The 24,301-nt window shown below is 36.6% G+C and overlaps 1 protein-coding gene across 1 annotated transcript; it reads left to right on the forward strand.

Annotated features, from left to right (window-relative positions):
• Positions 1-19,139, forward strand: LOC128557236 (apoptosis-inducing factor 1, mitochondrial-like). Its single transcript, XM_053544412.1, has 8 exons — positions 1-85; positions 334-422; positions 3,594-3,734; positions 4,149-4,291; positions 5,067-5,163; positions 16,488-16,611; positions 18,073-18,200; positions 18,815-19,139. Exons 1-8 carry the CDS (start codon positions 1-3, stop codon positions 18,884-18,886), a joined length of 879 nt encoding a protein of 292 aa, XP_053400387.1. The 3' UTR covers positions 18,887-19,139.
• Positions 19,140-24,301: the final 5,162 nt, after the last annotated feature.

Below are 24,301 nucleotides of genomic sequence, written 5' to 3' on the forward strand. Positions count from 1 at the left end.
ATGGTACTTGGCATGAGTGCTTGTAAGTTTGTGATCAAGTCTACGGCTGCCTCAGAGGTGGTGATAGAGTTGGCCAAATTTTCTGGTCTGTAACGATTATGACATTGAGGTGGAAAATTATTATGCATTGTATTTCATTGTACAGCAGATAGAATAATTAAATTCTGCACGGTTACACAGAGATGATTTTGATATATCACCATCCAAAAATAGCTTTATTGTAATAAAACTGTGAGTGTTACTGTGTAAAATGTGCACTGTTATATGCAAATGTTGAAGATAGATATTTGATTCTGTTAGTCTGTTTCTAATTTTTCATTTCTCTTTCAACAGAAGGAATTGATACTGTAACTGGTGTCAGTATAAAATCTGCAGTATATGAGAACGGTAAAGTGAGGTTAGGGCTCAACAATGGAAAGCATGTAAGTGATGTTTGTTGCTTTTTTCTGTATAAACAAAGGTTTGAAATATAACAAAGTTCTGACATATTCATATTCTACAGAGCTTCTGTGTGAACCTGTTAAAAGTAATTAAAGGCATTTTAAAGAGTTAGAGCCTGTTGTTGTAATAAAATATCTTTCACAGCTTTTCCTTAGACACCCTTGTATAATGCACAGTTTTTCACCCGACTTTATGAAGTAGGAGAGCTATCCTACTCGACCCAGCTACGTTCCTTCTGCATCCACACTTTGGTAAAAGTTTCTCTTTATCTCTGTTATTACTCGATGGATTTGCTTCAAACTTAAAATAGTTATTCCCCATCATCACCCACATCATATCACACAAGGATGATAGCTCTTGCACCAGTATTTCTTGAATTATCCCCTTTTTAGCTCGACTATTCGAAGAATAGTCTAGCTATTCTACTCACCCTGGCGTCGGCGTCGGCGTCACACCTTGGTTAAGTTTTTGCATGCAAGTACATACAGCCATCAATTAAAGGCATATAGCTTTGAACTTATTTTTTCTTTTCAGGTCAATTACCACCTCTCTGGGTCAAGTCCCATAACTCTGACATGTATTTTGAGCAAATTATGCCCCCCTTTTGACTTTGAAAATTTTGGTTAAAGTTTAACATGCAAGTTTTCTATCTCCAAAACTAATGCAGATATTGATTTGAAACTTCACATTGTCTTCGGCGTTAAAAACTAGTTATAACAGCAAGTCCCATAACTCTGACTTTCATTTTGGGGCCAAAATTTTGCCCCCTTTTGGACTTAGAAAATTCTGGTTAAAGTTTGCGTGCAAGTACATACAGCTATTACTAAAGGCAATAGATTTGAAACTTTTTTTCTTTTTCTAGATCAATTACAACCTCACTGGGTCAAGACCCATAACTCTGACATGTATTTGAGCAAATTATGCCCCCTTTTAGACTTAGAAAATTTTGGGTTTAAAATTTTACAGGGAAGTTACATCTCTAAAACTAATGCAGATATTGATTTGAAACTTCACATGTGTCTTCGGGGTTATAAATCTAGTTGATAGCAGCAAGTCCTATAACTCTGACCTTCATTTTGGCCAAATTATGCCCCCTTTTGGACTTAGAAAATTCTGGTTAAAGTTTTGCGTGCAAGTACATACAGCTATTTCTAAAAGGCATATATATTTGAAACTTATTTTTTCTTTTTCTAGATCAATTACCAACCTCACTGGGTCAAGTCCCATAACTCTGACATGTTTTTTTGAGCAAATTATGCCCCCTTTTAGACTTAGAAAATTTTGGTTAAAGTTTTACATGCAAGTTATTATCTCCAAAACTAATGCAGATATTGATTTGAAACTTCACATGTGTCTTCGGGGTTATAAAACTAGTTGATAGCAGCAAGTCCCATAACTCTGACCTTCATTTTGGCCAAATTATGTCCCCTTTTGGACTTAGCAAATTCTGGTTAAAGTTTTGCGTGCAAGTACATACAGCTATTACTAAAAGGCATATAGATTTGAAACTTATTTTTTCTTTTTCTAGATCAATTACCAACCTCACTGGGTCAAGTCCCATAACTCTGGCATGTATTTTGGGCAAATTATGCCCCCTTTTGGACTTTGAAAATTCTGGTTAAAGTTTTACATGCAAGTTTCTATCTCCAAAACTAATGCAGATATTGAATTGAAACTTCACATGTGCCTTCGGGGTTATAAAACTAGTTGATAGCAGCAAGTCCCATAACTGGTATGCATTTTTCAAATTATTTCCCCTTTTGAACTTAAAACTCTTTTGATATTTAACCTTTTTGGGTAATATTTTCCTGCTTCTGGGACAATATTTCGAATAGTCGAGCTTGGCTGTCTTCGAACAGCTCTTGTTACTTAGAATTTCAGGTTAAAGTCTTGGTGCACTTCACTCTATCTCAGTTATTATACGCCCCTTCTTGAAAGAACGGGGTGAATTATGTGAACACCCGCGGACGGTTGGCGTCCAAAGCATGTCAGCTCTCTAAGCCAAACAGTTTTCATCTGATCTTCACCAAACTTGCTGACAATGTTTGTGGGCATAATATCTCAGTCAAGTTCAATAACCATCTAAACTGCCCCAGGCACTCTAGGACTGTGGCCCTTGAATTACGAAAAAACAGCTAATTTAGCCTTGTCCACTCTCTAAGTCGAACAGTTATCATCCAATCTTCACAAAATTTGCTGACAATGTTTGTTTGCATGATATCTCAGCCAAGTTTGATAACCAACCAAATCATCCTAGGCACTCTTGGATTATGGCCCTTGAATTACTCTGAAAAACTGAATTTAGCCTTGTCCACTCTCTAAGCCGAACAGTTTTTTGATCTGATCTTCCCAAACTTACTGACAATGTTTGTTGGTATAGTATCTCGGCCAAGTTCGATAACAACCCAAATCGCCCCAGGCACTCTTGGATTATGGCCCTTGAATTAGGCCAAGTTCGATGATTGGTATATTTTGTGACAGTATGGCACTCTTGCTACTATATGGATTTGATTCAAACTTAAAATAGTTCTTCCACATCATCACCCACATCATATGACACAAGGTCTATAACTCAGGAACCAATTTTTCATGCATTATGCCCCCTTTTTACTTACAATTTTAGGTTATTTTTTTATTTATTTTCACTATATCTCTGTTATTGCAGAACGGATTTGATCAAAACTTAAAACAGTTGTTTAGCATTATCACCTTCACCATTTGACACAATGACTATATAACTCTGACATTATAATAATGTTGCCATTTTATTAAAGTTACTCGGAAGTTCACATTAATTCATGAAATGATTTTCGCTTTCATATGCCAAGTCTGGGCTTTATTCTATGTTATCCAGATAAACACCATCACCTCCAGTTTATTACACCTGCAGAACAACCTGAAGGCTTTTTGCTCTCAGTTTTTTTTCCAGTAAAATTGAGGTTTTCTCACAACACTTGTTTTTAGTTCTGGTGTTCACCTTTTTTTAATATCTTTCATTATCAGACATGCATTTTATAATTATCTAAAATCAAGATACTGAAAATTTAAAGGTAGCGTTAATACATGTAACAATTTACATGAAGAAAATTGTTAAATCACTTTGTACATGTGTATTAGTTAAATATAATTATACTGTTTGCTTTTCCATCCAGGTAGAAGTAGATCATGTGGTGGTTGCTGTTGGTATAGAACCAAACACAGATCTAGCTGACAGTGGTAACCTAGAGCTGGATGATAAATTTGGAGGATTCCGAGTCAATACAGAACTCCAGGCACGGTCTGACATATGGGCTGTAAGTTGGTTTCTCTTGAATAAGGATGTTCCAAAAGTTTTTGTGAACAGTATATTTATGTTAATATGTGTTTTATTGAAAGTATTTCAGATTGATCTAAATTTACCATTTGTTTTAGCTCCCTTTAATCTGTTTTAAAAAAAAGTGCTAGATCTTCCTAAACTTTAGTCTGTAGTGTCTGTAATCCTGAGCACTAGACATAGGGACTATAAAAACTTGAAAAACTTTAAACCTAGTGTGAACCTGCTATAGCTTGGTAACATACATGTCATGCATTCTTGAGCTAACACAGATTTTGAAGAATTGTACAGATGGTCATTTTCTGGGAAGATGGAAATGTGCAAATAAATTTATTTATCTGCATATGTATGTATGTCTTCTGATTGTTCTTTTATTCATTTAATTGTGTTACAGGCAGGAGACTGTGCATCATTTTATGATATAAAACTTGGTAGACGGCGAGTGGAGCACTTTGATCATGCCTCAGTAACTGGTAGATTGGCAGGTTTCAACATGGCAGGAGAAAATAGACCTTACCAGCATCAGTCTATGTTCTGGTAATTGCGCTTTTTATACAACCAATTTTGAAAAACAGGACATATTATGTGATGGCGGGTCCATCTGGCCATCCATCTATCTGCCAGTCATAATTCCTGTCCAGAGCATAATTTTATAACCATAAAACTTGGCAATAGGGAGGTAGCAATGAGACGATGTGCAGAGCTCTTGAACTGGCTCTGTAGGCCAAAGGTCAAGGTCACAATATGAGCTTCATATTTTTGTCTGGAGCATAACTAAATTACCATGCAAGGTATTGTCTTCAAAATTGACATGTAGTTAGGTGGCACATGAACTGGATCAATAGGTCAAAGATCAAGGTCACAAATTAAATTGAAAGATCAAATTTGTCCATTTTATTTCATAACTTCTTAACCATTCAAGATATTGACTTCAAACTTTGGATGTAGGTAGATGGCGATGAGACTATGTGCGAAGTGCATGAACCAGGGTGGTAGGTCTAAGGTCAAGGTCATGGCAAGGTAAAATCTGCCATCATATTTTATGTCCTGAGCATATCTTAAAAACTGTTAAAAGTATTGACTTGAAACTTGGAATATAAGCAGGTGTTAGTGCATACTACAACAGTCTACATTGCAAGCTCCTTCCACACCCTCCCCCATCCCACCAGATAAATACATATTTTTCTTTTTTTAGATTCTTGCCCTCCAGTATTCTAGTATTCTGTTACCCATGCATCACCCATTACTTAGCTAAGTCTGCTAAGAAAAGGAACAAAATCCTTTGTGTAAAAGTTTTGGTTGTGTATTTCAGGTCTACTCTGGGAGGAATTGTGGACTATGAAGCAGTGGGTTTGGTTGATTCCAGATTACAGACTTTCTCAGCTTTTAGAAAAACATCTCCTGAGGAGGTAAGTTACATCACATATCCACAATATTACAGAGAAAAAATAACATCATTAGCATATTTTGGATCAGTACCGCCAGAGCCATTTTTGGCATTTTACTGAGCCCAATTTCAACGCTCCAACAAATGAGATGAACAGATTACAGCATTAATTTTTAGCTCACTGGAGCCAAAGGCTCATGGTGAGCTTTTGTGACCGCTCAATGTCCGTCATGCGTCGTCCGGTGTGTGTCGTGTGTCTGTCAACATTTTCTAAAAAAATCTTCTTCTTGAAAACCACAGGGCAGAATTACACCAAACTTCACAGGAATGATCCTTGGGTGGCCCCCTTTCAAATTTTTTCAAAAAATTGAATTCCATGCAGAACTCTGGTTGCCATGGCAACCGAAAGGAAAAACTTTAAAAATCTTCTTGTCCAAAACCACAGGGCTTAGGGCTTTGATTTCTGGTGTGTAGCATCATCTAGTGGTCCTCTACCAAAATTGTTTAAATTATACCCCTAGGGTCAAATATGGCCCCGCCGCGGGGGTCACATGGTTTATAAAGACTTATATAGGGAAAACTTTGAAAATCTTCTTGTACAAAACCACAGGGCCTAGGGCTTTGATATTTGGTATGTAGCATCATGTAGTGGTCCCCTACCAAGATTGTTCAAATTATTCCCCTAGGGTCAAATATGGCCCCACCCAGGGGTCCCGAGTTTTATATAGACTTATATAGGAAGAAAAGTTTAAAAATCTTCTTGTCTGAAACCACATCACTTAGACCTTTGATATTTGGTTTATAGCATTGTCTTATGGTCCTCAACCAAAATTGTTCAAATTGTACCCTTGGGGGTGAAAAGAGGCCCTGCCCTGGGGGTCTCAAGTTTTATATAGACTTATGTAGGAAAAAACTTTAAAAATCTTCTTGTCTGAAACCATACAACCTAGGTTTTTGATATTTGGTATGATGCATTGTCTAGTAGTCCTCTACCAAAATTGTTCAAACTATGCCCCTAGGATTAAAGAGGCCCCGTCCTGGGGTCACTTAGTTATTATGTGAGTTATATTACGAAAAAATACTTAAAAAATCATCTGATCCTATTTCCAACACTGTTTAATTATAATTACCTGATGACCCCAAGTACTATGATGTCACTTGACTGTGACCTTGACCTACTGACCTACTTTCTTGTTTTTTAAGATACAGCCTTGAAATTTTGATGACATACACAGTTTTGCACACAGATAGTAAAACTGAATTTCATTGACCATGAAAGTGACTTACTGACTTTCTTAATATTTTATCATCAGTTTGACATTTGAAACATGTAGCTCATATTACTTAGGAGAGCGATCCAGGGTCATCATGACCCTCTTGTTTAGATTGAGTTATTTGAATACTAGAGGCATTTTTTGTTGGTGCTTTCCGCCAGTGGCAATAAGCTTGGATGGAGGTTTAGGAGAAAAAAATTGGAATGTGACGAGAGATAATGCAGTCTTTGATGCATATGATTACTAGTAGAGTAAATAGATCAAAACTATAACATTCTTATGGCTTTCAAACTTCATAGGATGTTTGTAGTCAGAGAATGACCCATTTTTTAGGTCAGCAGGTCAAAGGCCAAGGGCATTCTTTACACTGAAAATTACATACCCAGTTCTTCAGCAAGTCATAATGGGGAGCATATTTGTTTTACAAAAATCTTCTATTATTTATATTTATAATGCACATGTACAAATATTGCAAATAAGTAACTTTAAATTTTCCTCAAGACTATCCTAAGAATGAATCTGAAAATGGCTTTGTTTTGTATGAAAAAAAAATATTGCTATAGAACAGTAACAAGGTTTGCTGCACAAGAAGAACAGTACTGGGTTTTTATTTCTAATTTGTCTTAAATCAGTGAAGATAAGAATGATTTTGTGGGTTTTCTTTGTTTGACATGAGCATTTTTGAACAGAGTGACACTCAGAGAAAAGGATTTCTGCTGGATTGGAACATTATTGGTGCTTGAGGGGATCTGGGGTACTGTAACATGGATAATTAAATAAAGAAAATAACTTGGACTTGACAGTTTAATATGGCATTCTAAATATCCGCTAGACACTAGAATGTTCCCTATCAGATTCATTTTGTTAATTCTGGTTGCCATGGCAGCTGAAAGAAAATAGTTCAAAAAACCTTATCTTTAGAAAAAGTAGTATTTTTACAGAAGTTCTTCATATTATTTTGTTTAAAAAACATGGCTTGCAGAGGGCAGGGCTAATTTTCCCTAAATCACGATATGGAAAACTTTTAAAATATTCTCCCCTGAAACTGCTTGCTCAATTTAAAAATAATTTCACAGAAATTGTCCTTCAGTGACCTCAACTAAATTCTTCAATATTATTCTGTTTTGTAGAAAACAGCATACAGGGGGCAGAGCTAGTTTCCCGTGCATGGCTATTGAGAAATTTGACAATCTTCTCAGAAACTGCTTACCTGATTTCAAACTAACTTCATATTAATGTACCTTAAGTGACCCTCTTAATATTTTTTTCATTTGAAATTATGGCTGTGTGTGGGTGAGGCTAGTTTTCCCTATATGGCTGTGTGGAAAACTTTTAAATCTTTTCCCCTGAAACTTTTAGCTTGATTTGAAATTTGTCTAAAGTCAAGGTCAAATTCGAAGATCAAAAGTTATAAACACATTGGTGTTGTTCAGTATTCAAAACTTGCAGCCAAAATTTCAGAATGAACATTCAGTTATACTAAAACTAATTTTTCTGAAGTTAAAGATCAAAATTGAATGGATATGACTGTAAGTTTTAATTGTATTTAAGATATTTTGTGTTAAAAGTAGGAGCTGTATTCTTATCACAAGGTTAATTACAGTTGAACATAGACAAGCTTTCTGGTTGTTCTACCTAGAGGTTGTAAAGATGGTAATAATCTGACATTTATAATGATTTATTAATGATTTATGATACTTATGAGAAAAAACTCCTTTTTTAATAGAACAAAAGGTATGATCATACTCTGTTGTTAGGTTTCGCACGAACTGAAAACAACGACTTTAATCCATATATATTACAGTAACTGTATTTTTAATCAAAATTAATGAAACTGATTCAGTACTTAAGTAGGCAGTACTTCTTTATCGAAAGACATGGATATTGTTTAAAATATGTTAGTTGTCAAAGAATGAATATAAAATAGAAGTGCTATATTTTTGCATGATATGGAAACATAAAAAGATAGAATGTGATTTCTGATATTTAAGATAACTACATTTCTATCTCTCTTTTGAAAATTTTCTTCATTTGAAGGCTTTATTTTTTTGAAGTGCTGAGTAAAAATAACTGTGAGCAGAATTCAGAAAGATGTTGAATCAATTAGTATTAAAATATATAGAACAATACTTGTGAGGTTATATTCTGACCTTTCTGGGTTTTTTAGCTCACCTGTCACATAGTGACAAGGTGAGCTTTTGTGATCACCCTTCGTCCTTCGTCAGTCCGTGTGTCCGTCAACATTTTCTTGTCTGCACGATAGTGGTTTCATTTATGATTTTATTAGTCCCCTACTGGTTGAAAACCAGTTTCGGGGACTATAGGAATGCACTTTTCCATCATTCCGTCCGTCCGTCCGTCCGTCCGTCCGCAATTTCGTGTCCGGTCCATAACTCTGTCATCCATGAAGGGATTTTAATATTACTTGGCACAAATGTTCCCCATGATGAGACGACGTGTCATGCGCAAAACCCGGACCCCTAGCTCAAAGGTCAAGGTCACAATTGGAGGTCAAAGGTCAACAGGGCTTTTTTCCTGTCCGGTCCACAACTCTCCCATCCTTGAAGGGATTTTAGTATTACTTGGCACAAATGTTCCCCATGATGAGATGATGTGTCATGCGCAAATCCCGGACCCCTAGCTCAAAGGTCAAGGTCACAATTGGAGGTCAAAGGTCAACAGGGCTTTTTTCCTGTCCGGTCCATAACTCTCCCATCCATGAAGAGATTTTAATATTACTTGACACAAATGTTCCCCATGAGGAGACGACGTGTCATGCGCAAAACCTGGACCCCTAGCTTAAAGGTCAAGGTCACAATTGGAGGTCAAAGGTCAACAAGGCTTTTTTCCTGTCCGGTCCATAACTCTCCCATCAATGAAGGGATTTTAATATTACTTGGCAGAAATGTACCTCATAATAAGACGATGTGTCATGCACAACTTTCAGACCCCTAGCTCAAAGGTCAAGGTCACACTAAACAGTCAGATGTTAACATAGCATGAACAGGGTCTGTTTCGTGTCCGGTCCATAACTCTGACATTCATTAAGGGATTTTAATATCACTTAGCACAAGTGTTCCCCATGATGAGACGACGTGTCATGCGCAAATCCCGGACCCCTAGCTCAAAGGTCAAGGTCACAATTGGGGGTCAAAGGTCAACAGAGTTTTTTTTCTGTCCCGTCCATAACTGTGCCATCCATGAAGGGATTTTAATATTACTTGGCACATATGTTTCCCATGATGAGACGACGTGTCATGCGCAACACCCAGTACCCTAGCTTAAAGGTCAAGGTCACACTTTGAGATCAAAGGTCAAGAGGATTTTTTTCCTGTCCGGTCTATAACTTTGTCATGCAAAGCAGGATTTAGATATCAGTTGGCACAAATATTCCCCTGGATGAGACAACATGTCATGCGCAAGAACCAGGTCCCTAGGTCTAAGGTCAAGGTCATATTTAGAGGTCAAAGGTCAAATTCAAGAATGACTTTGTACGGAACATTTCTTCTTCATGCATGGAGGGATTTTGATGTAACTTGGAACAAATGTTCACCACCATGAGGCACCCTTGTTTTTAGAATTACGTCCCTTTGTTGTTACTATAAATAGATTTTATTGTAACTTTTTTATTACTGGCGGTAGAGAAAAATCGAGACCACTTTTCTGTGGTACAGCATGCATGTTACATCCAATTTTTAGGTGTATTTTGACCTATCTCTACCTGGTAAAGGGTTTCTTGTGGACTTATATTATATAGATTTTTTTTTTTTTTTTTTTTTTTTAAAGATTTATTTCCCTTTGTTGTTACTATAAATAACTTACATGATAACATTTTTATAATCAGCCAAAAAAATTCAATATGAAAACAACTGTGGGTTTTTATATATGCACATTTTAATCCAAGTGTGTTGTTATAACATATTGTATATGTAGTACAATATTGTTTATACATCATTGACAGATATCAGTTCATTATGTTATACTGCAGTAGAGAAAATTAGGTGCCTTCCAGTAGGGGACTTTGTATTGCATGGCAATACTTCATTCACTTGTTTTAACCAAACTTGCACACAACTTGTATCACCATAAGATCTCGGTTCCTTTCTTGAACTGGCCAGATCCCATTATGGGTTCCAGAGTTATGGCCCCTGAAAGGGCCAAAATTAGCTATTTTGACCTTGTCTGCACAATAGCAGCTATATTTATGATTTGATTCTTACCAAACTTGCACACAACTTGTATCACCATAAGATCTTGGTTCCTTTCTTGAACTGGTCAGATTCCATTATGGGTTCCAGAGTTATGGCCCCTGAAAGGGCCAAAATTAGCTATTTTGACCTTGTCTGCACAATAGCAGCTTCATTTATGATTTTATTTTAACCAAACTTGCACACAACTTGCATCAGCATAAGATCTTGGTTCCTTTCTTGAACTGGCGAGATTCCTTTATGGGTTCCAGGGTTATGGCCCCTGAAAGGGCCAGAATTAGCTATTTTGACCTTGTCTGCACAATAGCAGTTTCATTTATGATTTGAATTTAATCAAACTTGCACAAAACTTGTGCCACCATAAGATCTCGATTCCTTTCTTGAACCGGCCAGATCCCATAATGGGTTCCAGAGTTATGGCCCCTGAAAGGGCCAGAATTAGCTATTTTGACCTTGTCTGCACAATAGCAGCTTCATTTATGATTTGATTTTAACCAAACTTACACACAACTTGTAGCACCACAAGATCTTGGTTTCTTTCTTCAACTGGCCAGATTCTATCATGGGTTCCAGAGTTATGGCCCCTTAAAAGTCCAGAATTGGCTATTTTGGCTTTTGCAGCCATTTAGAGACTTCATTTTTTGGTTTTATTTGATACAAACTTCCAAAATATCTTCAGCAACAATAAATCTTGGATTCCATGACAAATCAGATCCAATCGTAGGTTCCAGAGTTATTTTATATCTGATTACCTCCCCTGAGTTTAATCAAAATGGATTTATATCAGTAAGTACTTATAGGACTTATTTGAAATTTCATTATTGTCATTAGTTGGACTGAGACAATCAGGGTAGATAACTATGGACTGATTTTATGTCAAATTTCCTCCCTTTATTTCAAATTAAAATTGGTATATCTCCATTTATAACTAATGAAGATACTGATCTGAAATTTCATTTGTGTCAACAGATTTATTTGGCAGATCCTTCTTTTGTTCACTTACAATACATATTTTTTTTAATTACTTCCCTTTTATTTTTAGTAACCTTTTTTATTATTGGCCGTAGGGAAAAACCGAGACACTTTTCTGTGGTACAACATGGATGGTACCTCCAATTTTTAGGTGTATTTTGATATATCTATACCTTGTAAGAATTTTTTTTTCCTTTTTGGTTAAATTTCTTCCCTTTATTGTTCCTGTCCTTTGGACTTAGATATTTTTTCTGAGGACCTTCTTGTCCTCAAGTGCAATGATAACAGGTGAGCGTAATAGGGCCATCATGGCCCTCTTGTTTTATATAGGACTTGAATTAAATATCTTCACTGATACAAGTAGTTTGCCAGCCATAAAGTTTACATTTAATAACTTTTAACATTTTTATGAATTTATAGAAATCAATTTAATTGTGATATTAAATATTATTTACAGTAATACAGACTACAGTAAACATTTGAATGATAACAACTCAATGACATATGTGTTTGCTTTGAACTCTGGTAAATACTTACTGAAAGATAATGAGTATGCCCTCTTGATATTTTAATCGACTATCAGATTGAAAAACTATAATAAACTTAACAATAAAGCCATAAAAATATTTATTGACTAAATATTTGATTAAGAAACATAATGCTTCTTATTTTTATTTAAAGAAAACTCAAGTTCTGTGTCAGACAAATTATAAAACTGTTGTGAAATATAGCCCACCTGTAAGTGGTTTTACAACACAATAATTTGCCTAGGCCACATATAACTTCTCAACAGTTGAGTGTTCACTTAAAGACAAAATTGATTTACATTGTATTCATTGCTGCCTTATATAGGTGATGGTCTATCTGTCTGAATCAAGGGGAGAGCTATTTGGAGCATTTAGAAACCACTAACTAAAGACTGCGGGGCAAGCCTATGGTTTCAAACATTTTTGATGCTCCAGATCTGGTTTTTCATGGCAGTTCTTCTAAAAAAATATATGTTCCTGGTTTAATGGTTTCATAAATATAGTAAAGGCTTATAATACCCATGTTTAAAATGCGACTGCTACATTTTCCATTATGAACACTTGTTAAATCCTGTTTCCCATAATTGTTTTCTCTAATATTTTTGAAAAGGTTTGAATACTGGTGAAAATAGTTAAAAGTTTAATTATGCCCCCCTTCGAAGATGGAGGGGTATATTGTTTTCCGGATGTCAGTCCGTCTGTTGGTCGGTCTGTCTGCCGATCAGTATGTAGACGAATCCATTTTCGTATGATTACTTAAGAATGCAAGGGCCAAGGATCATGAAAGTTGATAGGGTGATTGGTCATCACCAGCAGATGACCCCTATTGATTTTGAAATCAATATGTCAAAGATAAAGGTCACTGTGACCCCGAACCTTAAATGGTTTCCAGATGATAACTTGAGAACGCTTGGGCCTAAGATCATGAAAGTTGTTAGGGAGGTTGTTCATGACCAGCAGATATCCCCTGTTGATTTTGAGGTCAGTAGGTCAAAGATCAAGGTCACAGTGATCCGAAACCGTAAAACGGTTTCTGGATGATAACTCAAGAATGATTGGGCATAGGATCGTGAAAGTTTACATGGATGTTGATCATCACCAGCAGATGATCCTTATTGATTTTGAGATCAGTAAGTCAAAGGTCAAGGTCACAGTGACCAGGAACAGTAAAACAGTTTCCGGATGATATTTCAAGAACACTTGGGCCTAGGATCAGGAAAATTGATAGGGAGGTTGATCATGATGAGCAGATGACCCCTATTGATTTTGAGGTCATGAGGTCAAAGTTCAAGGTCACATTGGCCAAGAACAGTTGAACGGTTTCTGGATAATAACTCAAGAGCACTTCAGCCAAGGATTATGAAAGTTGATAATCATGACCAGCAGATGACCCCTATTGATTTTGAGGTCAGTAGGCCAAAGGTCAAGGGTACAGTGACCTGGAACAGTTTAACTGTTTCCAGACATTTACTTGAGAACACTTCGCCCTAGGATCATGAAACCTGATAGGGAGATTGGTCATGACCAGTAGATGACTCCTTTAGATTATGAGATCAGTAGGCCAAAGGGCAAGGTCACATTGCCCCAGAGCAGTTAAACACTTTCCGGACAATAACATGAGAACGCTTAGGCCTAGGATCTCGAAACCATATAGGCAAGTTGATCATGATCTTCAGATGACCCCTGTTGATTTTTAGGTCAAAAGGTCAAAGGTTAAGGCCACATTGAACCAGAACAGTAGATCTTTTGTTTACAGTGAGCAAATAATTTTTGTTTCTTGTGCAATTACTTAATGCATGAATGGGGCATTTCATGTTCTTTGAGCTCTTGTTGAATCTATTGTTTTTTCTTACCTCCCCTTTTTGCTGTAACTAACAGTTCTTGGGCAGTATTAGACGAAGCACTTGTCAAACCATGTAATTATGTATAACACCTATTTGGACAGCTTTCATCTGTTTTTTTGGCTCACCTGTCAAAGTGACAAGGTGAGCTTTTGTGATCGCGCGGCGTCCGGCGTCCATGTGTCCGTCCGTCCGTGCGTCCGTCCGTAAACTTTTGCTTGTGACCACTCTAGAGGTCACATTTTTTGTGGGATCTTTATGAAAGTTAGTCAGAATGTTCATCTTGATGATATCTAGGTCAAGTTTGAAACTGGGTCACGTGCCTTCAAAAACTAGGTCAGTAGGTCTAAAAATAGAAAAACCTTGTGACCTCTCTAGAGGCCATATATTTCACAAGATCTTCATGAAAATTGGTCAGAATGTTCACCTTGATGAAATCTAGGTCAAGTTCGAAACTGGGTCACGTGCCATCAAAAACTAGGTCAGTAGGTCTAAAAATAGAAAAACCTTGTGACCTCTCTAGAGGCCATATATTTCACAAGTTCTTCATGAAAATTGGTCAGAATGTTCACCTTGATGATATCTAGGTCAAGTTCGAAAGTGGGTCACGTGCCATCAAAAACTAGGTCAGTAGGTCTAAAAATAGAAAAACCTTGTGTCCTCTCTAGAGGCCATATTTTTCAAAAGATCTTCATGAAAATGGTCAGAACGTTCACCTTGATAATATCTAGGTCAAGTTCGAAACTGGGTCACCTGCCGTCAAAAACTAGGTCAGTAGGTCAAATAATAGAAAAACCTTGTGACCTCTCTAAAGGCCATATTTTTCATGGGATCTGTATGAAAGTTGGTCTGAATGTTCATCTTGATGATATCTAGGTCAGGTTCGAAACTGGGTCACGTGCGGTCAAAAACTAGGTCAGTAGGTCAAAAAATAGAAAAATCTTGTGACCTCTCTAGAGGCCATATATTTCATGAGATCTTCATGAAAATTGGTCAGAATGTTCACCTTGATGATATCTAGGTCAAGTTCGAAAGTGGGTCACGTGCCATCAAAAACTAGGTCAGTAGGTCTAAAAATAGAAAAACCTTGTGACCTCTCTAGAGGCCATATTTTTGATGGGATCTGTATGAAAGTTGGTCTGAATGTTCATCTTGATGATATCTTGGTCAAGTTCGAAAGTGGGTCACGTGCCTTCAAAAACTAGGTCAGTAGGTCAAATAATAGAAAAACCTTGTGACCTCTCTAAAGGCCATATTTTTCATGGGATCTGTATGAAAATTGGTCTGAATGTTCATCTTGATGATATCTAGGTCATGTTCGAAACAGGGTCATATGCGGTCAAAAACTAGGTCAGTAGGTCTAAAAATAGAAAAACCTTGTGACCTCTCTAGAGGCCATACTTGTTAATGGATCTCCATAAAAATTGGTCTGAATGTTAATCTTGATGATATCTAGGTCAAGTTCGAAACTGGGTCACGTGCCGTTAAAAAGTAGGTCAGTAGGTCAAATAATGAAAAAACGTTGTGACCTCTCTAGAGGCCATATTTTTCATGGGATCTGTATGAAAGTTGGTCTGAATGTTTATCTTGATGATATATAGGTCAAGCTTGAAACTGGGACAACTGCGATCAAAAACTAGGTCAGTAGGTCTTGAAATAGAAAAACCTTGTGACCTCTCTAGAGGCCATACCCGTGAATGGATCTTCATGAAAATTGGTCAGAATGTTCACCTTGATGATATCTAGGTCAAGTTTGAAACTGGGTCACGTGCCGTTAAAAAGTAGGTCAGTAGGTCAAATAATAAAAAAACCTTGTGACCTCTCTAGAGGCCATACTTTTCATGGGATCTGTATGAAAGTTGGTCTGAATTTTCATCTTGATGATATCTAGGTCAAGTTTGAAACTAGGTCAACTGCAGTCAAAAAGTAGGTCAGTAGGTCTAAAATTATTAAAATCTTTTGACCTCTCTAGAGGCCATATTTTTCAATGGATCTTCATGAAAATTGAAGTGAATGTTCACCTTGATGATACCTAGATCAAGTTCGAAACTGGGTCACGTGTGGTCAAAAACTAGGCCAGTAGATATAAAAATAGAAAAACCTTATGACCTCTCTAGAGGCCATAATTTTTTATGAGATCTTCATGAAAATTAGTGAGAATGTTCACCTTGATGATATCTAGGTAAAGTTCAAAACAGGGTCACGTACCTTTGAAAACTAGGTCAGTAGGTCAAATAATAGAAAAACCGTGTGACCTCTCTAGAGACCATATTTTTCAATGGATCTTCATGAAAATTGGTCAGAATTTTTATCTTGATAATATCTAGGTCAAGTTCAAAACTGGGTCACATGAGCTCAAAAACTAGGTCACTATGTCAAATAATAGAAAAAACGACGTCATACTCAAAACTGGGTCATGTAGGAAGAGGTGAGCGATTCAGGACCATCATGGTCCTCTTGTTTAACATACAATTCAAAGTATTATGGAACCTTTAAGTATAACTAATTGCTTCTTCTATTACAGGATTCCATTGAAAAAGAAGACAATGCTAAAAGTCAGTCAAAACGAAATGTAGATACAGACAATTCAAAATCCACTGGGTCCAAGAAGTCTCAGCCAACTGCTAAACCTGTAGAAAAAACACAAAGTATGCCAGTATTTCTATGATCTAAAGTTTAACTTAGTTGCCTTTGTTTAAAAAACATAGAACTAGTCAACTTATCCCTTTCAAACAGTGCACAATGGGTTAGAATACAGCAGACCTTGAACTAATCAGATATTTTGATTAAAATTTTCTTTAGCTCAGTAGGGAGGGCATAGACCTAAGTATTGCAGGGTCTGTAGTTTGATCTGAGGCATGTAATTTGTTTTCAGTGATTATGGACAGAAATCATTACTTCTCCAGCACTGATTCATATGGAGATGTTAGTAGTTATTTGCAACAGACAGGTTAATACAGAATCCAGGATAATAGCCCAGTGAAAAACAGGCCTAAATAAAAAAACAACAGACTTTTATAGAAAATATGTATAATTATTCGCCTGAAAGGACGTATTATGTTATACCCTCGGTGTCCATCCGTCCGTCTGTCTGTCCATTAGCAATTTCATGTCCGCTCTGTAACTCTTGAACCCCTTGAAGGGTTTCAAAGAAACTAGACTCTAATGTTCACCACATGGAGACGACGTGCACAGCACATGTTTAGGATGTCTCGCTTCAAGGTCAAGGTCACACTTAGGGGTCAAAAGTCATATCAGTTTGTTTCGTGTCCGCTCTGTAACTGTTGAACTGCTTGAAAGATTTCAAAGAAACTTGGCACAAATATTCACCACACCAAGACGACATGCAGAGCGCATGTTTTGGATGTCTCGCTTCAAGGTCAAGGTCACACATAGGGGTTAAAGATCATATCAGTTAGTTTTGTGTCCGTTCTGTAACTCTTGAACTGCTTGAAGGAGTTCAGAGAAACTTTGCACAAATGTTCACCACACCAAGATGATTTGCAGAGTGCATGTTCCGGATGACTCGCTTCAAAGTCAAGGTCACACTTAGGGGTCAAAAGTCAAATATGACTTTGCTTTATGTATATTGCTCTGCATTGCAGTGCTCATGATTTTATTTGGCAGATTCCTTTTTTTGCTCACTTACAATAAAAATGTTTTGAATTACTTCAATTTTTTAGGTTACTATAAATAGCTTATGTAGAAACTTTCCTGTAGTACAACATGGATGGTACCTCCAATTTTTAGGTGTATTTTGACATACATGTTCCTGGTAAATATTTTTTATGGACTTTGAATTTTTTTGGAATTTCTTCCCGTTGTTGTTCCTGTCCTTCGGGCATCAACAGTCAAGTTATTTAAATTTTGCTCCCATCTTCTGATGTAACCCTTCGGGCGTTTATTGCCCCGTTTGGCGGAGTTCTTGTTAATAATTGTGAGAGAATTAGTTTCATGACATTCAAAGTGCTGTCAGTTCCAACAAACAAATGATATTCTCTATGACTTGATTTGTAAATTGAGTTGCATAAAAAGTGTCAAGTTGAAACCACAAAGTTGAATTTAACCAAATTAACATTAAGTATATATGGTTAAGATTTTATTTTCAGATTCAGAACAAGATGACTACAATAATGGTGTTATATTTTACCTGAGAGATGGAGAGGTTGTTGGTGTGGTCCTGTGGAACCTGGCTGGCTTTATGGGAGATCCGTCACGTCTTGATATAGCACGACAGGTATGAGCAGTTTTTTGCTGACAATGCTGACTTTGTGATTGGTTTATGTTTTATTTAACCCTTACCCGGCTGGTAGCACGTTATTTTGCCTTTGCAACTAGTGTAGATCAAAATCAGCCTGCAGGGAGGTGCAGGCTGATCATGGTTTACGCTGTCCGCTATTCAGTCAGTAAATATTCAATACACCACTTTAAATAATAAGTGATGCTGCCTAAATTGAATGATGGATCAGTCCATTTTAGAAATTTAGCAGGGTAAGGTTTAATGCTATGAGTTATGTGGCTGTACGTTGTTATCAGAACTAACATGTTCTTTGCCATTTTGTAGCAACTTTCAAGGGTTAAGAGAAAGAGAAAAGCAGCATTGTTTCAGTAAGGTGATGGGTATTGCTTTTTAGGTAGATGGAAGTTTCTTACTAGATGTAATCAGACTAAATATGAGTTTGTTTCAAGATATTAGTTGTTTTTTTGTGCAGTAATTGCAGGGATCGTAGTAAAAGAATGTGAGTGTAAAACCAGAATTTCTTCTAGCCTTTTGCTGCAAACCATTTCTTAACACACATTCTTTCTTGATGTATACATATGTGAAGATTTTTCTATTTTTTTTTTTTTTAGGTGATAGCTGATGGAGCTAAAGGAAAAGACTTAACAGAAGTTGCAAAATTATTTAATGTTTATGCAAATTGATAGAAAGTGTATCTATGTGACATTGCATTAAGTTCTGTGTGAATTTGAGGGTCTAAGTTCCAGTTGTCAGAATCCAGAACATTTATACATATATTACATATGTATATCTGTAAAGTTAGAGAGTATATATTGTTAGAGATAAGCACTTTGTGTGGATGAAGTATTCTGGTACAGAAACATTACAAGCAGGTCATTATGTATGTTGAAATGTTAGCCGTGTAGTTAGATGGCATTAAAAATGAAACCACTGCAATTTACTTACTTGTTATGTCATGCATCCTAGAACTTAAACGGTTTCCTGGAAAGTGGCCTCTGCGGCCAAGTCGATAAGGTCACTGACTTAGAGTCACTTCCCCTCCACTGATTTTGGTTTCATCCTCACCAGGGGCATTGGAATTTGTTCATGTGAGGAATCCATCAGCTGGCTTACAGAAGGTTGGTGGTTCTACCCAGGTGGCGGCCTGTGATGAAAAAATGCATGGAGGGGCATTGCGGGATCATCCTCCACATCAAAACTTGACCTATAATTGTATCCTACAACATAAAATTCATCAAAAAACTCCCAAGAGCAAGAAAGAGTAGTAGTTAGACCAAGCCTGCAAAACCAGAAGCACTGTTCTTAATCTTACAGAAGTTATTATGTTTGAAGTTGGGCATCTGTAACATCAGAATTATTTGTGAAGTTCAAGAGAACAATGTAGTATTAGTACAGAATTCAGGAGCTGACTATTGCTTCATAACCTGTTGGTGTTGAAAGTGGATTAAAATCTCATTCTAGCATAATACTGCTGTAATTGTTTCAGGTGTGTTTTAACACAAGTGTATACGTGTTTACAGAGTTCCCGCCGTGCCTTTTTCGACTTTCATATTGCCCTGTGCAAGACTATTAATAACAATTAAAGTGCCACATCACAGATAATTTGACAATAGGAAAACTATTAGGCCACAATAGATATTGAAATAGAAATGATGTCAGCATGACAACATTTTTTGGTTGATGGATTTTGTCAGTCTGTCTGTCTGTCCATGCAACTCCTCTGACACCAGTGGAGGATTTACACCTTACTTCTTATAAGAAATTGTGTTCCATTTCAGTAGAGTGATGGCCCTTGATTTCTTAAAGTTTTTGAAGTTTTGACCACTTCTCTAATATACTGTGTGAGATGTCTACTAAAGCTTACTGGAGTTATTTGTGCAAAGCCTAATTATGCGACATGTTCTGACTCAGTGGTTTTTATGGCCCTTAATAATTGCAGTTTACTTTGTCTGTGCAGCTGCTCCAACACCACTAGGAGGAATTACACCAAACTTCACAAAGTTGTCATCGCAAAGACTTATTGTGCATATCTGATTTGGTTCAGTGAATTTAGTAGAGTTATGGCCCTTGATTTGCCAAATTTAACATATTTTGGCAACTTCTATACATTTTTTGGCAGATTTCCACCAAACCTTACAGGAATTATCAGTGCCAACCCTAGTTATGCTTATCATCAGTATTCTCAAGTGCAGTTATTAGCTCGACTATTCAAAGAATAGCAAGTCCCATAACTGATATGCATTTTGGTCAAATTATGTCCCCTTTTGAACTTAAAACTCTTTTGATATTTAACATTTTGGGTAATATTTTCCTGCTTCTGGGACAATATTTCGAATAGTCGAGCTAGACTGTCTTACGGACAGCTCTTGTTTTTGCAATGGCCCTTGATTTGTCACATTTTAGGAAGTTTACACTACTCACTGTATACTACTGGACTGAGTTTCACTGATCATCACATGTGATCAGTGTGAAAGTTAGATGTTCCTATGTTCCTCATGGGCATGTTCAGGTTTAATGTTTTTCAGCAGAGTTATGTACCTTTTTTGTAAAAATGTTCGATGTCTGTTCTTCTCCAATACCACTGGTTAGGATTCCACCAAACTTCACAGCAGTTAAACCACTGTAAACTCGGGTTATTTATGTCGTTCAGTGATTTTCTCTGCAAGTACAACCTTTTATTTATGGCATTTTATATTTTCTGTTGTGAAGTTATGGAATGCATACATCCCTAGTTTATAAGCTTTGTATACATTTTATGCTAGAATACTATTAGCATTAACAAATGTTCATTGTATGTTATAATATCTGCAGAGTCCTTCGAGATATGTAGGTACCCTGGCCCTACCGGGCTGTGCACCAACAGATCCCCTGGGATTCTGCAGAATTATACTGCCTTATCCCTGCAATACACTGATAACTGTCCTTATCTTAGCTGTATTCTATATTTAGTCATGTGCTAAAAACTTGACCTTGTAGTGATGCCTCTTTAAACACAATTACAATAAATAAGTCATGTCATAAGAGTCATAAAGAGTTTGATAAAGTATGTTTAAACAAGCAACAGTATAAAAACTGTTTACATCCTTGGCAAGATAGAAATTGTATTCCTTGGCCCAATTACATTTATATATTATTTATCAAGTTAGAGGCTTTTTAGCTCACCTGAGCCAAAGGCTCAAGGTGAGCTTTTTTGACCGCTTGATGTCCTTCCTGTATCGTGTGTCAACAATTTCTAAAAAAATCTTCTTTTTCAAAACCATTAGAACAGATTTACACTAAACTTCACAGAAATGATCCTTGGGTTCCCCTCCCCACCCACCCACCGTTTAAAAATTGCCTAAAGAATTGAAATCCATGCAGAACTTTGGTTGCCATGGCAACCGAAAGGAAAATCTTTAAAAATCTTCTTGTCAGAAACTGTTAGCCGGATTTCAAAAATATTTTGTAGAAATGATCTCTAGGTGATCCTTTACCAAATTGCCTATGCCTTTCTATAACTCGGTAAAAAAACATGGCCACTAGGGGGCGGGGCTTATTTTCCCTATATTGTTTTATTGTAACATTCAAAAATTTTCTTCTCTGAAACCCAAAGACCTAGAGCTTAAGTATTTGGTATGTTGCATTGTCTAGTGGACTTCGATAAAGACTGTTCAAGTTATGATCCCATGGCTAATATTTGCCCCGCCCTGTGGTCCCTTGAATTTACACGAGATCTATAGGAAAAAACTAAAAAAATGTTCTTCTCTTAAACTGAGAGGCACACAGCTTAGATATTTTACATATATTGCATTGTGTAGTGATCCTTTATTAAGATTGTTCAAATCATGACCCAGGGTCCATTTAAAGCCCTGCCCTGGGGTCACTTAGTTTTTATATGAGTTATATAGGAAAAAATACTTCAAACCACATCTGATCATATTTTGCTGTTTAATTATAATTACCCGATGACCCCAAGTAATTAGGGTCACTTGACTGACCTTGATCTACTGACCTACTTTCTTGTTTTTAGCTCACCTGAGCTCACATGATCGCTCAATGTCCGGCGCCTGTCTGGCGTCTGTCAACATTTAGCTTGTGTATGCGATATAGACTGTATTTTTCAACTGATCTTCATAAAATTTGGTCAGAATGACTACCTTCGTAAAATCTAGGCCAAGTTCGAAAATGGGTCATCAGGGGTCAAAAAGTAGGTCACTAGGTCAAATCAAAGAAAAACCTTGTCTATGCGATAGAGGCTGTATTTTTCAATTGATCTTCATGAAATTTGGTCAGAAAAATTACCTTGATGAAATCTAGGTCGAATTTGAATATGGATCATCTCGGGTCAAAAACTAGGTCACTAGGTCAAATCAAAGAAACACATTGTGTATGCGATAGAGACTGTATTTTTCAATTGATCTTCATGAAATTTGGTCAGAATGATTGCCTTGATGAAATCTAGGTCAAATTCGAATATGGGTCATCTGGGTCAAAGTAGGTCACTAGGTCAAATAAAAAAAAACCTTGTGTATGCAATAGAACTGTATTTTTCAATTGATCTTCATAAAATTTGGTCAGAATGATTGCCTTGATGAAATCTAGGTCGAGTTTGAATATGGATCATCTGGGGTTAAAATCTAGGTCACTAGGTCAAATCAAAGAAAAAAGAAAAACCTTGTGTATGCGATAGAGGCTGTATTTTTCAATTGATCTTCATGGAATTTGGTCAGAAAAATTACCTTGATGAAATCTAGGTCGAGTTTGAATATGGATCATCTCGGGTCAAAAACTAGGTCACTAGGTCAAATCAAAGAAACACATTGTGTATGCGATAGAGGCTGTATTTTTCAATTGATCTTCGTGAAATTTGGTCAGAATTATTGCCTTGATGAAATCTAGGTCAAGTTCGAATATGGGTCATCTGGGTCAAAGTAGGTCACTAGGTCAAATAAAAAGAAAACCTTGTGTATGCAATAGAACTGTATTTTTCCATTGATCTTCATAAAATTTGGTCAGAATGATTGCCTTGATGAAATCTAGGTCGAGTTTGAATATGGATCATCTGGGGTTAAAATCTAGGTCACTAGGTCAAATCAAAGAAAAAAGAAAAACCTTGTGTATGCGATTGAGGCTGTATTTTTCAATTGATCCTTGAAATTTGGTCAGAATGATTGCCTTGACGAAATATAGGTCAGATTTGAATGTGGGTCATCTGGGGTCAAAAACTAGGTCACTAGGTCATATCAAAGAAAATACTTGTTTAAAATCAAGGGACCACATTTTTGGTCCAATCCTAATGAAAATTGGCCAGAATTTTTGTTTTCATGAAATCACTAGGTCATACATGTTTACATTGTTATGGTGTGTTTCTGAGGTGAGCGACCTAGGGCCATCTTGTCTATCTTGTTTTAAGATACTGACCTACTTTCTTAGTATTTTAGCATCAGTTTGACATTTGAAACATGCTCACACAACTGGGAAAGGATTTCAGTGCTGTTTATATTTGACTTTCTTACCTGATCTCTTACACTTGTTCGTGAAGCTCAATTTACTCAGGTGAAGGATCCAGGGTCATCATGACCCTCTTGTTTTACAGATATGTACGTCTTTTGATTAATGCTTATGAAAAAAATATATTTTAAAATAAGTTTTGGTTTGGTTAAGTGAGATTATTTAGCATAATTAAGGTAGACTATAGAGAATTTCCTTTAGTGAAAGTGAATCTTGGAGACTAGCTAAATTCTGCTGACGGCAGGTTTTGAGCTAACTTCACATTTACCAGATTGTGGCTGCTAATCATGTCCTTTTAAAGAATATGTAAGATGAATGAACCATATCTGTGCTTTCCCTTTCAAAATTGTCATTGTGCAAAAACAAATTCTGCATTTTTATGCCCCAATCACTTGTTCATAATTAATTTTTTATGCCTATTTTCTTTAAACTTGAGATTTTGTCATGGAATTGTCCACCATGCAAAAGTGTTACAGCCACGGCTTTCAAACTTTACAGAGTGTCAAAATACCACTTAAGGAAGATCCCAACTTTTTTTCTGGTCAGTAGGTCTCTGGTCGAATTTACAGGGACAGACAAAACTGCTGTTTTATTTTTCCTGACTTACT

The sequence above is a fragment of the Mercenaria mercenaria genome, chromosome 5 (genome assembly GCF_021730395.1).
Source record: "Mercenaria mercenaria strain notata chromosome 5, MADL_Memer_1, whole genome shotgun sequence".
NCBI lineage: Eukaryota > Metazoa > Mollusca > Bivalvia > Venerida > Veneridae > Mercenaria > Mercenaria mercenaria.

Coding starts and splice junctions, on each gene's coding strand:
- LOC128557236 (XM_053544412.1), top strand. CDS start 1: ATGGTACTTGGCATGAGTGCTTGTAAGTTTGTGATCAAGTCTACGGCT. Junction 86..333: donor AGAGTTGGCCAAATTTTCTG/GTCTGTAACGAT, acceptor CTCTTTCAACAG/AAGGAATTGATACTGTAACT. Junction 16,612..18,072: donor ACCTGTAGAAAAAACACAAA/GTATGCCAGTAT, acceptor TTTTATTTTCAG/ATTCAGAACAAGATGACTAC.